The sequence below is a fragment of the Lithobates pipiens genome, unplaced genomic scaffold (genome assembly GCF_037356315.1).
Source record: "Lithobates pipiens isolate NorthernLeopardFrog02 unplaced genomic scaffold, aLitPip1_a1.2 Scaffold_22, whole genome shotgun sequence".
NCBI classification, from domain to species: domain Eukaryota; kingdom Metazoa; phylum Chordata; class Amphibia; order Anura; family Ranidae; genus Lithobates; species Lithobates pipiens.
Genome location: NW_027507784.1, coordinates 318,611,319 through 318,625,324, shown reverse-complemented (window position 1 = coordinate 318,625,324; position 14,006 = coordinate 318,611,319). Strand labels below are relative to the sequence as shown.

The following is a 14,006-nucleotide window of genomic DNA, read 5'->3' as shown; positions in this document are numbered from 1 at the left end:
TACATGTTGAATGACAAGCCAGGGCTTCTTTGGGGACGCTGTCCACAATTTCAGCTCCCCACCCTGACACCCTGCTGTAGACTGATTGGGAACGTCCCGACGCAAAGGATGACAGCATGGCAAGTTGTGTAGAGGGGAGGCTGCATTGTAACCATTTATAGGAAATCCCTGTAAGAAAGGACCCTAGGGGGAAAAAAAAAACTATAGGCCCTCCTCTCCCAGGTACACTGATGGCCCTGCTGTCTGTTTTCCCAAGTAGACAGACATGTTTAACAAATAATAGATCTTTTAGTATATTTCAGTTTTTGACCATAGTTCTATTTTAAATCCCAACTGTCAAGGTTGACTCCGTCTTTAATAATAATAAAAAAAAAAGATGGGTTCTAACGTTCTGTGCCCTCCTGGCAGCATTAGTTCATTTCCTGGGGTCTGAATTGTGGTTTGTTTGGATTTTTGATGGGTTTTCTGTTTCCAACCAGCAGTGTTGATGGTACACACCAATCACTTCCTCTGTCATCCTTCCACATTCAGGTTATCGTGTCTCGAGGTGGTCGTTTCCTAGAGGCTCCAGTGTCCGGTAACCAGCAGTTATCCAATGATGGGATGTTGATGATCTTAGCAGCAGGCGATCAAGGTGTATATGAAGACTGCAGCAGCTGCTTCCAGGCCATGGGCAAAACCTCCTTCTTTCTTGGTAAAGACTAAAACAAGTTTACACATTCAGTTATTTAAATGTGACATTCCAGTTTTTGATGGGGGTTTGATCGATCATTTCTTTGGGAGTAGGGTGGGTTGTTGGCTATAGCCAAGGGGATTCCCCCCCCCAATGGCCACAGGAGATGTGTAGGCATGGGACTGCCAGTATAGAGACCTCACCATCCACCTACACCTGTTCCAGTGACAACTGTTTGAGGAGACCTCACACTTTTTGTGATCATACAACCACATATGGTAAGAATAATTTATATAGTCATTGCAGAAGCCTATGGACCTTGATTATTCTGCTTCTTAAAGCCTAACTCTGGGCCAAGTTTACCCAGGATCAATTAAAAAAAACAATCTGGTAGCTTTTGGCTACAATACTTTCCTCTTCTCTCTGCATTTTCCTTCTTCACCACAAGATGTCCCCAGTCTCCTGGGTTAAATGACTTGGCAAATACTGTTAACTACAGGGTGTCGTGGACCCTCCCTTTTAGAGGGTGCCCCCATCATCACAACACTTTGCACTAATAGTATAGTGATGCTGAGAGCCAGAGAAGATTGATAGAGAAAAGACCTCATACTTGCCTGTGCCAGGCCTGATGTCTTGTGGAAAAAAGTGTTTAAAAAAAATGCATGAATGGCAGAGTGGGGAGCCCAGAGTTGGATTTTACAGTGCTTAAAGCCCAACACCTCATCTTTAAAATATAGCCAAACATTTTTTTAAAGCATGATCACATCACAAGCAAGAGTGCAACGTTTCAGAGTCAAGCAGGACCCCTTTGTCAGGCATGTGGTGATCGCATTCCTGAAGAAGGGGCACTGCGGGACTCCAAAAAGTTGCTATGTCTTGCTTATGATGTGATCAGGCCTTTTGGACTCCAGATCTGTTGTGTGCTGCCAAATCTATTCAATCTAAAATAGGAAAAGACCGAAATAAAAATGGAAGGGATTCTGACCCTTCCTTACACTTTCTAAAGCTAAACAAAGCTTAAAGGGATTGTAAAGCAAAATTTTTTATTTTTTTAAAATAACAAACATGTTATACTTACCTCCACTGTGCAGCTCGTTTTGCACAGAGTGGCCCTGAACCTGCTCTTCTGGGGTCCCTCGGCGGCTGTCTCTGCTTCCTCCCGCAGGTGCTTCTCACATTCATGCGAGCTCCCTCGCATTGGTGAGAAGCACCTGCGGGCGCGCTCCCGTAATACAGCCGGCGGCTATAGCCGCTCGCTGTATCACAAGGCCCCGCCCCCCGGAGCGCTGCGTCATTGGATGTAATTGACAGCAGCGCGAGCCAATGGCTGCGCTGCTTTCAATCCATCCACTCCAGCCAATCAGCGGCCAGGCTGAGCGGCGAAGAGGAGGCCGGGGGCGAGCGTGGGATTTTCGAGGGGTCAGGTAAGTAAAACGGGGGGACTGGGGGCGCCGGCAGTGTCAGATGTTTTTTCACCTTAATGCATAGAATGCATTAAGGTGAAAAAACATTTACCTTTACAACCCCTTTAAAGCTGCATGGTTTGTAAATTGTTTTTGCTGCAGAATTATGCATTTATTTTTTATGAACCTTTACATTTAGACTGTCATATCCAAGTATTTTCTTTTCAACCTTTAAAGCTGCGGCATTCTGCTTTAATGACCCTGCAAGAACTATTGTCTGTGTGTGTGTCTCTCATAGGGGAAGTAGGTAATGCAGCCAGAATGATGCTGATCCTAAACATGATCCAGGGCAGCTTCATGGCCACAATAGCAGAAGGGATGACATTGGCTCAAGTGACCGGTCAATCTCAACAGACTCTGCTGGACATCCTGAATCAGGGGCAGCTCGCCAATATTTTCGTGGACCAAAAGTGCCAAAGTAAGGACCCCTGCATCTATTTTCCTTCCGTTTGTGTTGGTTTGTGGTTTTGGTTGTGTTTTTGAAGACTTTCATATTGCTGGTTCTAGTATCTATGATCTCTGCTTTTCTTCTTTGCCCACCCAGATATCCTACAGGGGAATTTCAAACCAGATTTTTATCTGAAATATATCCAGAAAGACCTGAGGCTAGCCATCGCCCTGGGAGACTCTGTGAACCACCCAACTCCTATGGCCGCTGCAGCCAATGAGGTAAATTTCTGCAGGTTTTCAATTTGCTGTATTGCATTTCTTCTATTCTGACTACAAGGAGGCCCAGCCGTGCCCTTCATTCTCTTTTCTATAAAAAAAAAAAAAAGTCCCAGGATGGGAGTACTTTCTTGTAATGTGGAGGCCTCTTCTTGACTTTGGGTATAAGCATTACCCATTTTCTGACTCCATTTCAAATGCTAAAATACCTCATTTAAACAATGCGGCTGCCTTGCTGATCGTATATTGGGTGGCATTGTTTATTCTAGGGTGGCAGAGCTTAAGTCGACCATCCAGGAATATTTTATTGTTAAAAATCGAAATCAGTTTTTTTTTTTTTTTTTTTTTTTTTTTTTTTTTTTTACAAATAGTGGAGCCTTACCATTCAAGGATATATGTTAGACCCCTTTCACACCACACCGCTGATAGCGTCGGCGGTAAAACGCCGCTATTTTTAGCAGCGGATTTGCAGCGCATTTCGGCCGCTAGCGGGGCGCTTTTACCCCCCGCTAGCGGCCGCGAAAGGGTTAAAACCGCCGGCAATATGCCGCAATAGCGGCGTTTTGCCGGCGGCATTACAGCGCTGCCCCATTGATTTTAGTGGGGAGCAGTGGTGGAGGAGCGGTAAACACACCGCTCCAAAGAAGCTGCTGGCAGGACTTTTTTCTGAAGTCCTGCCAGCGCACCGCTGTAGTGTCAAAGCCCTCGGGGCTTTCACACCACACACAATGGTGCAGCTTCTTTAGGGCGGATTGCAGGCGCTATTTCTAACGCTATAGCGTCTGCAAAACGCCCTGGTGTGAAAGGGGTCTTAGTGTGGTTAATCCAATATTCTCTCCCTGTAAAAGCAAACATAAGCTCTCAATGTGTCTGTAAGGCCAGAGGCAGGCATACCTTGCTCCTGCTTGAGCTCAAGGCTAACACCGTTACTTTGCGGGGGTGACTAAGAGGGGGGGTAAAACATGGTAGTTGATAAAGCCTTTAAAGTAGGAGTAAACTCCCTTGTATGATTTTTACCTATTGGTTAGCCTTTAAGGCTTCCCTCTAGGTATTGTAAATATCTTTTAAACATGCACTGTTTAGGAGATATTTACTTTTAGATGCAGCCAGTGACTTCACTGGCTCATGCCCTCTGAAGAAACGCCATACCCACGCCATTCCTTCAGAGCTGTGCAGTAAACGGTGACTCCTGCGTCCATGTGTGGAAGGGACTTCATCTCTGGCTCGGCCATTCTTTTCGCCAAAGCCCACAAACCCGGAAGTAAGACTGGGTGAAGATGGAAGCGCCTTCAGTGGTGACAGCGCACCGTTGGAGGGGTTCCTTTTCAGGTAATGCATACTAGCATGTTATGACTTAAAGCGGCAGTAAACCCGCTGACACACTTTGTTTTGTTTGTTTTGTTTTTTGGGTTTTTTTTTTTTTACACCTGTAAGGCAAAGGGCATAATGAGCTCGTATGCACCGCATACAAGCTCATTATGAAATACTTACCTTAGAACGAGGCTTCTATATCTCACCTGGTCCACGCTGAGGTAGCCGACATGTTGCCTCTGCATATCTTCCTGGTATCGCGGCTCTAGCGCTGTGAGTGGCTGGGCCTGCGATGTCTTCACTCCCGCACATGTGCGAGGGAGACTTCTTTCCGGCAAAGTCCGTCGCCTACCGGGCTTTCGGCTGAGAATCCCTTGTGCGCATGCTGCAGTAAGTGGCTCATTGCGGGGGGAATATCTCCTAAACCGTACAGGTTTAGGAGATTTTTTTATTTATTTATTTTATTTTTTTTCCTACAGGTAATCCTTATTATAGGCTTACCTGTAAGTAAAAGTTGCAATTTTGACTATACAACCGCTTTAAACTGCCCAGTGCCTGTTTTTCTTCCTTTTTTTTTTTTATCTCTTGATGTGGTTTACTACCGCTTTCAGTTTTTTTGTCATATAATCAGAACAGCTTGTTTTTTTTATAGATGACAGATTTCTTTAGGTTCTGGTATCATCAGAGCTCGGGCAAAAGACAGGGCAGACTGTATGGTGGCATTATGGCCTGACACTTCTGCTCTGATGAGAAAAATAAAGTAAAGTTCATTATCATCATTTAAAGCGGAGGTCCACCCTAAAGTGGACCTCCGCTCATCAGAACCCTCCCCCCCTCCGGCGCCACAATTGGCACCTTTCAGGGGGAGGGGGGTGCAGATACCTGTACAGTACAGGTATTCTGCACCCACTTCCGGGATAGCTCTCTGCGGAAAGGGGCGTAGATTACGCCCCTTTCCGCAAGTGCCCGCCCCTTTCCGCAAGTGCCCCGCTGCCTGCTGGGAAACACACAGATCCCAGAGGCAGCGGGGACCATCCTTATTGCGCAGGGCGATTTGAGCATGCGCAGTAGGGAACCGGGAAATGAAGCTGAAAGGCTCCATTTCCTGATTCCCATACCCAAGATGGCGGCGGCAGCACCTTACAGACGATCTAGAGATCGGCTTCGGGTGCCGACATCGCGGGCGCGCTGGACAGGTAAGTGTCACTATTTTAAAAGTCAGCAGCTGCAGTATTTGTAGCTGCTGGCTTTTTAAAAAAAAAAAAAAAAACGCGGAGTCCCGGTGGACTCCCGCTTTAAGGGTGCAGATTCAAATCAATAGGAAATTACATTGGTGGCTTTTTTTTTTTTTTTTTTTTTTTGCTTAACTACTTGACCCCCTGTAAGGTTCTACCCCCTCCCCCATGACCAGCGCATTTTTTATTTTTATTTTTTACTATTTAGTACTGTTTGTCTTTCGTACTCATCTGCTTTGCACTATAGTTTGCTAACAACAGATAGTTATCATAGCATCTTGCTCATTGTCACTCTTTCTTTCAGGTCTACAAACGAGCGAAAGCATTGGACCAATCTGACAACGACATGTCTGCTGTGTACAGGGCCTACATCCACTAGTCTCACCGTTTCATCATTGAGGATTTAATTATTATTTCAATACCTTGTTTTAACACCCCATCAGTCCATTTCTGTCTCTGACTCCTTCCCCAGACATTGTCCTTTGCTCTCTCTCCACCTTCCAACCACGGCACCCCAGTCCTGTTCTTGTGAATTGTCAACACATCTGCTCCTTACCAGGCTGGACTGCCAGAGGAGAGGCGGGCGCCGGGTCCTTTCCAACCTTGCACTAAAGGAGACAGTTATACGAGAGCTTTGGATACCGATGTGTCCGTGACGAGGACCTTCTGATGTGCAAACTTCCCTGTTGGCCTAAACCTCAGTTGCTTGCCAGCCTTGGCGTTCCTCCGCTTTACTGCTTAAGGACATATGGACGTTGACTTGTAGACACCAGCAAGAAGGCGTGTCCTGCAGATGACTACTTTCTCTGAAGATTCTTTGTAGTTGTACAGTGCACAAGATTTTTTTTATTTTATTTTTTCTTATTAACTACCCTTTGCATCTCCCTCCCCTCAACTGCTGTAAGGGGTTTAATGGTTGGGCCTTTTCTCTGGTCACCTGTCTTCACCTTTTTAAAGCTTGAGTCAGCCATTCCATAACCGTTACAGAATTATTTGCTTGCACTATGAAATTGAGTGAAATGCCATCTGTTCAAACAAGTTCTCTACCTAAACCGTTTCTACTGGATTTCCACTGGCCCTTTTAAGTGTTGTAAATGCCCTGAGCTTACCTGTCTTGTGGTGATCAATGCAATTGGCTGTCCCAGCGATCACGTGATCTGGATCACATCCTACTGGTTCCCAATCGTTGCTATGTGACTAAAAGCTGACAGCACTCACCCAGTGCCAGGAGCATGCGATTGAGCGTGCTCCCCGCACAAATAAGCAATGATGGCTGTATGTATATATCTGCATCATGGCAGAAAGCTCACCACCTTGCTGCCACATATGTATGTACAGCCTGCGTACTTCATTTACACTGGCTGCTCATAAACTCACTTTTAGGAGCAACTAAACGCAACTCCATGTACACATAGGCTTTTAGCAGAGTTTAAGGGAGGTTAAACCACCCTCTCCTGAATGCGAAAGAATCACGTTCATGTGAGGAAAGTTGTGGCCAAAGACCGTGACCACAGAAACAACTAGTGTAAACCGCAGGTACCGGTTTACACGCATTTTTTGCAGTGTTTATCCGTGGCCAGGGGAGGATAGTGTACATGAAGCCTTAATGTGATTGGACAAGTGAAAATTGAACACACGTGGTTCTAGCAGACATCCCCTTACCTTAAATGTATATTAAGAAAGCATGTGCATAGAAGAGCTGGCGTCTTACTGGTTGGCCCTCCAGAGCATACTGGTTTTGCAAGTTCAGACTTTTAAGGTTTCGCAGATGGATTATGACTCCACCATCACATATTGCGGTGCCAAGGGCTCAGTCATCTATCGAAAGACCCTTTAATTGCCTCGTGGCGTAAGCTTTCAGAAAATTGGTATTTGCATTGTTTACGTTTGGTCGCTCCATCCATTAGTTAACTAATCCTAGGCTTTCAGATTGAGCATATGTGTTTAAAATTGCATGAGCAAAGCTATACTTCAGCATATGAGATGCTCGTTTGGGCTAGGGTTGGGTGGAAGACAGGGCATCTTTATGGCGGCTCAACAGACAGCATGGCCATTGAGAAGTAGAAGACTTCCCTTGTCTGTTTTATAGGAATTAAACATTTTTATGGGAAGATCCACCATACGCCATAATTAACATGCTATCGTGTCTAATCTTTCTAGTATCTTCAAATGTACATCTTCGCTTGGCGTTTTTAAGGTGTTGCAATTGGCGTGTTTTTTTTTTTTTTGTTTGTTTTTTTTTCGATCCTTGCTATAACCCGCCTTTCTGAGAGCCTACAGTCGTTTTCAGTGTTAATGGCAGCTAAACTCCCTCTTCTCTTTTAAGAAAAGAAGGAAAAAAATAAAGTTTAAGATTATTTTAGTCTTGGTTGAATTTAACTTTTTAAAGCAATGTTTTATTTATTTTAATTTTTTTATTAGAATTTTATTGTGCGCTTTTAGTTTTTGGGCTTTTATTTCTTTTAATGGAGAATGTGGATTCTGTTGTGTTGTGTGAGTTTGAGTTTATTTTTTATTTTATTTTTTTTCTTGTTTTGCGATAAGCTAAGGACGACTAGGCCATGCGTTAGATCTTCAAGGGGGTTCCGTTTTTCAGGATCAGCTTTTCGGGATGCGGGACGTTGTCTGTCTCCATGTCAGCATTGTAGCCAAGTATATCATCTCTAAACATTGTCGGATATTTGTCATGTCCTAAGTCTTTGCTTGTGTTGAACATACACGCTGTAAAAAAAAAAAAAGTTGCTTTAAATCGATCCGAATAGTTAAAAATTGTTACAAATCTGTAGTCTTTTCTAGTTTTTTTTTTTTTACCTTTATTGGCTTATATGAGGCTGTGTCTTCTGGCCTTATCCAACCTCCTTGCCTTGGTTGATGTGACCCTGTGTTTATGCAAGTCGAAGAAACCTGGTGACTTAGAGGAGCAACTCAAAAATTCAAAAAGGCATCCATGTGATCCTTAAAAAAAGATAAAAAAAACAAAATGCTCCATTTACTATGGAAATGTTTAATACTTTAATTGTAGTTCTTGCCAACTCTTCTGTTTTCTGGCCCTTGTAGAAATGCTGGTGGAGGCCATCTTGGTTGTGGGCGCCTGAAGCCGGCATCTGGAATCTAGTGCAGCTGGCTACCCAGCTTGCACCTCCTGGTTCTTGCGCATTAGTGTCATTACCTGGTGGCACAATGTGTCGTGCAGTACTGCGAAATTGGACAATTAGGCTACCAGAGGACACCTTTATCCCAGTAGTCCAGGGGATCACCTAATGACGTATTCGCCTAGGTGGCCAGGACTAGAAGTGCCGGAAAATTTATATAAAAAAAAAAAAAAAAAAAGCAATGTGCACTCTCCTTTCCCATGTGCCTACTCTGTTTTCTTTGATGCAGAAGAAAGGCCATGTAAGCGCCAGGTCAGCTTGTCGGTTCTTGCACATGGCTATGGACTCGCTTTCCCCATGTGAGGGTGCTGAGCCAATTGCCAGGCCGGGGAGTGAGTCGCAAGTTCCTCTATAACCAGAAGTGGCAGGTATTTTCTGGAGGTGGGGGGTGTGAGGCGAAGAGAAGTATTTGATGCTGGAGAAGGTTAAAGCCCAACTGAACTCAATAAAATAAAAGGCATTTGATATTGATAAAATAGGAGGCAGTTTTTTTTTTCTTAAATGTTTACCTTTTTTTTTTATTTTTTATTTTTTTTGGTGTTTCGTGCTTTAGCAAAATTTGTGCTAGGTGAGCATTAGAGAAGGACCTTTTGGTTCTCTGTGTAAGAGCAGCGGTGGTCTCCCAGCATCGTTCCAGGACACGTCCCCTACTGCTTAGGAGCTACCGACCTCCAATCCATTTCCCACAGTTGTAGCTTTGGCTCGGTGGGGGGTGTGCAGACCTCTGCTCCGATACAGACAGTAGCAATCATCTGCTGCCTAGGCATAGCTTGCAGCACAATTTAAAAAAAGACACCTGTCTTTTTTTTTTTTTTTTTTTTTTTTCGCATGAACGGGGACTGTCTTCAGGCAAAACACGTAAACATGCATTAATTAGCACACTGATTAAAATACGGATTGGGGGGGGGGGGGGGCGCCTAGAACCACATAAAAATCGGCATCCTCGAAGTAGCAAATGACTTTTGCATGAAATCCTAACTTTACACTGACCCTATTTTTTCTTTTTTTTTCCCAGCATGGATAAGGGCAAGTCACTTTAAAGAAAGCCCCTGCCAAGTTGGTACAGGCTTTGCCATTGTAGGCCTGTCCTGACAGATGTACGATAAACCAGTTTCACTTGCGTCCCACGCGTATTTATGTAAAGTGTCATGTTTTGGATTGCTGTAAGCTTTTTATGTTGCTGACATCCTTGCTTTAAACTTTTTTGGGTTGTAGTTTTGTCTGTTTTATTTCATCTTCAGAAGTCATGTGTGCTGTGAAGCACCTTCCTCTGCTGAATTTTTATAAGTAAATATTAAGTAAAAGAGGTTCCAACACCAAGGTTTGTTAATTCTGCTTTTTGTTTGTCTAATGTAAGTAATAAAATATATAAGAAGTTTAAATAAAATAAAAATAATAGGCCTAAGCAAGCACTGTTACCTATACCAACTTACTACTTCCTTCTCTGCCCTGGTGCAGATTGGACAGTAGGTATGTTGGTAGAGCCCTAAACCCAAAACAAGGTGGTTAACACTTTAGATCTACAGTTTTAATGCCGCTGTCAACTGGGGTAGCTTTGGGGGTTCCTGGAGTAGTCTAAAATGGGTTAGACAGAATTCCAAAGTTTTAGTGCAAGTCCATTAAATCTTTATTTCGCACAACAAAGTTACAAAAAAAAATCCAACTGATTTCAGAGCTTAAAGTGGCTGTAAACCCGAAAAAAATAATAATTAACACTTGTACCTTGTAGAGTAGAGGTGTTCATGTCATCCGTGCCCAGTCTTGCCACAAACAGTTAATCCAGCTCTGAGCAATCCTCTTATCTTATTTTTCAGTAAGATAAAAAAAGAACAGAGAAATACCAGCCTGTTCTTCCCCCTTGCTGTGAATGACAGGTGGTCGAGAGCGGCCGAAAGCCACAGAGAACGGTCGCCCACAGCCTCGCAATCGGCGGGGGATCGGCATATAACACGCACCCACAATTTCCCCCTGATTTTAAGGGGAAAAAAGTGCGTGTTATACGCCGATAAATACGGTAGTGATTCAGGTTGCTGGTCAGAATTAACTGATGTGCTGAATCGAGTCAATGTCACAATTTGTTGTCCAGTATTTTCTCTTTATTAGAGGGTATCCATGTCCCAGTATTTTCTCTCTATTATAGGGCATCCATTCCCTGATGGAGGAGTTTCCAACTCCTGAAACCTGTTGGATTCTTTTTGTTGTGACTTCCGATCATGCAAAATAAAAGGTTCTGCGGCGCTTTCGCTCTTCATGCTTTTCTGGCAGATTGGGAAAGGGTAGGAAGAATGAACGGGTTGCTGTCTCAGCATTGTCTGCTAGTTGGTCATTGATTTAATTAGGACCCACTACTTTTCTTTCTCCTCATTATGCATTGCTCTTCTGATTCCTTTAAGTCCTCGCTGGTCTACTGTCAGGGGTGATGACCCCGTACCGTAACATTGGATGTGGCCTGTTGCCTTGGAGATGACATAATTTTGGGGTGATCTAGACATACTTATGGCAAACCACCTGCAAGGAAACAGAAGAGGTGCCAAACTGAATACTTATGTAAAAAAAGGAAATATTTAATAAAAAAGCTGTAAGATAATTCTCAATGACGTTGCATTGTGCTGGATAAAAGATATTTTTGTTTATATAGTTGATGCCCCATTGAGTGGCCACCCTCCGATGTGTCCTACAGCCTAGCAGATCTTTGTACTTTTTGCATTCACCTCCATTGGCCCTGCGTATAGTTCTGGGCCCCGTGGTTGTACTACGCAACTGAAAAGCGTTTGTATTTTGCTACCAATATGTCACCAGAAGAGCCAGTTGGCTTATGTGGACAGGTAAGGCAGGACCCCTATAATAATCCTTCCACTTTCCAAAAAGATGAAGCCAGGTGTGTTACTAGGGATTACCATCGTTCTCCAGCTTCATATCACACCAGGCTCGTTTAGGCATTGCAGGTGATCAGATTTTTTGCTTTGGCCTAACCATTACCCCCCTTTTGCTTTCTGCTTTATCTGTGAATAGCGATATACATGTCACATGCTAAACTGTGGAGCTCCTCCCCCATTTTCCTTATTGGTTATTACTTGTTGCCTACTCGGTGTGTCTGATGGAGACACGCCCTCTTATTTCTCTGCTTTCCAGCTCATCAGACTCCCCAGTAACATAAGTTTGATTTATTTTTATTGTTTGTTTTTTTTTTTGTTTTTTTTTTTAAGGGGGGGTTGGGAGCATTGTGAAAGGGGCGGGGCTTTTATGTTTTATAATTGAAAGTTTTGTCATTGGAAAATAGTGTGTTATATTGGGGGCGGGAGGGCATGGGTAATAAGTGAGTTTTGTGCAATTAGCGATGCTACTGGCAAACAATAAAAGCCTTGGTAATTAGTTGTGTGACGTTTATTTGACTGGGGTGTTGTGTGTGAGCACTGAGGCTGGTGGAGGGGTCCTTTTTAAAATGAAAACTGATAAAACGCTTCACTCCGAAAGGAACCGTTAAGGTGCAGAGAAGGCTAGAAGTGGCTTCGGCCCGACTCCTCAAGACATGCCCCAGTGCATTTTGCCCTGCCCACAGGGCATGGTCATAGGGGTCCCCTATGTGATGCCTATGACTAAGCCTGTTGGGTGTAATGAAATGCTTTGGGGGGGTGAGGCTTGGGAGGAGTCCAGCTGAAGCCGCTCCTTTTCTGTTCTATACCTGGTTTCTTTTTGGAGTGCAGCATTTCATCCGCTTTCCTTAAAGTGGAAGTTCAGCCACATTCTAAACCTAATCTGTATAGCTCTGTAAAGGGATCGCTATGCTTACCTATTCTGCAGCTGCTCTGATCCCACGCTGAGCTGTCAGCGGCAAATTCAGCGTGTGCTGGTGTGCAGGAGAGGCAGCCGACAATGGAAGCCTCATAGTAAGTCTATGGGAGATGTCACTTCCCAGGCTGTTGTCTTGTCGGCTTGTGTGCTCTACACAGCAGCCACAGCTGGAGACTGGACTGGATTGGATCGGCTGCAGAAAAAGTAATATATATATATTAGTGATTTTTATAAAATATATTATTATGAAAAAAATCTTTTTTTTTTCTTTACATGGTTAGATGGATTAGGTTTAGAACGTGGCTGAGAGTAGGTTTAGCGTTTTTAGGTTTTGCCTGAACTTTCATTTTTAAGTGTGTGACACCCAGCATCTGTCACCTGCGTAATCAATCATAGGGTGACAGCTTGGAGCAGCACTCACAATTTCATATGCTTCCTGGGTCCCTAAAGTGGTTGTAAACCCTTCCATATACCCAGTGAAGTGACTGACCTCAAGTGATAAACAGATATAACACACCCTCCTGTTTTAAGTTGTAGAGCATTCTTTTGGTGGTATTTGATCGCCTCTACGATTTTTATTTTTTGCTCTATAAACAAACAAAAAAAGCGACAATTTTGAAAACTCTATTTTTTACTTTTTGCTACAATAAATATCCCCCAAAAATCTATAAAAAAAAAAAAAAAATTTCATCAGTTTAGGCCCATATGTATTCTTCTACATATTTTTGGTAAAATAGGCGTACATTGGTTTGCGCAAAAGTTATAGCGCCTACAAAATAGGGGATAGTTATTATAATTTTTTTATTTATTTTTTTAGTAATGGCGGTGGTGTGTTTTATTTTTTATTTAATTTTCCCTTATTTTGGGACCATTTGTCATTTTATACAGTGATCAGTGCTATAAAAATGCACCGATTACTGTGTAAATGACACTGGCAGGGAAGGGGTTAACCACTAGGGGTCGATAAAGAGGTTAAGTGTGTCCTAGGGAGTGATTTTAACCTCACAAGGCAGAACGGGGAAATACCTTGTTTGCACAGGCACTTCCGCGTTCTGCAGCTCTGTGACACGATCGTCAGGAGACCAGCATACATTGAATCCGCGGGTCCCGCCAATTAAAGGGGACATACAGGTACGCCCATTAGTTAAATACCACAAAAGAAAGCTCTATTTGTGTGAAAAAGATGATAAAAAATTTCAGGGTACAGTGTGTTAGGGTTAATTCTGTGTCTAGGGGGGTCCCTTCAACCTCTCAGACCTTAGATCCAATGTATTGTATAAATTCAGAGCGCTCTGGAATCAATTCTCAAAGGACAAATAAAATCACACACACACCATGGCGTCCTTCGAGAACTAATTGTATTGAGATTTTACAAAGCAAATAATATAGGGTATTTTACGTCATACAGAATAAGACATGCGGAGTAGACATCAAGACGATTACAGCTGGTCAAGACAAAAACGCTATTGTTCTTTGTTCTAAGCTAGCTGAATTAATATAAGAAAAGATACATAATTCCTTCTGTAGCTAAAAGATGCTGAGAAACAGTGTGAAGGTTATAGATAAGTGTGTGAGAACACACGGGTTAGAAGAATCTCATGTTGAGACAGTTATCTGAGAAGTTAAAGGGGTGTTCAAACTGTACATATTGTGAAATGGAAGTTTGTGAATATTAAGATGGCTGCCAGAAACAAGATGGATGCTTAGCATAACC

At 43.2% G+C, this 14,006-nt stretch overlaps 1 protein-coding gene across 5 annotated transcripts in view; it reads left to right on the top strand.

The window, feature by feature from the left end:
• GLYR1 (glyoxylate reductase 1 homolog) overlaps positions 1-11,872 on the top strand; it is a 56,531-nt gene extending 44,659 nt beyond the window's left edge. For all 5 annotated transcript variants that reach the window (XM_077449456.1, XM_077449453.1, XM_077449455.1 and 2 more), the window contains 4 exons: positions 532-694; positions 2,375-2,554; positions 2,681-2,805; positions 5,653-11,872. In XM_077449456.1, coding sequence (XP_077305582.1) covers positions 532-694; positions 2,375-2,554; positions 2,681-2,805; positions 5,653-5,727 — 543 coding nt within the window. In that variant the 3' untranslated portion in view covers positions 5,728-11,872. The remainder of the gene's footprint in view (positions 1-531; positions 695-2,374; positions 2,555-2,680; positions 2,806-5,652) is intronic.
• The last annotated feature ends 2,134 nt before the right edge of the window (positions 11,873-14,006 follow it).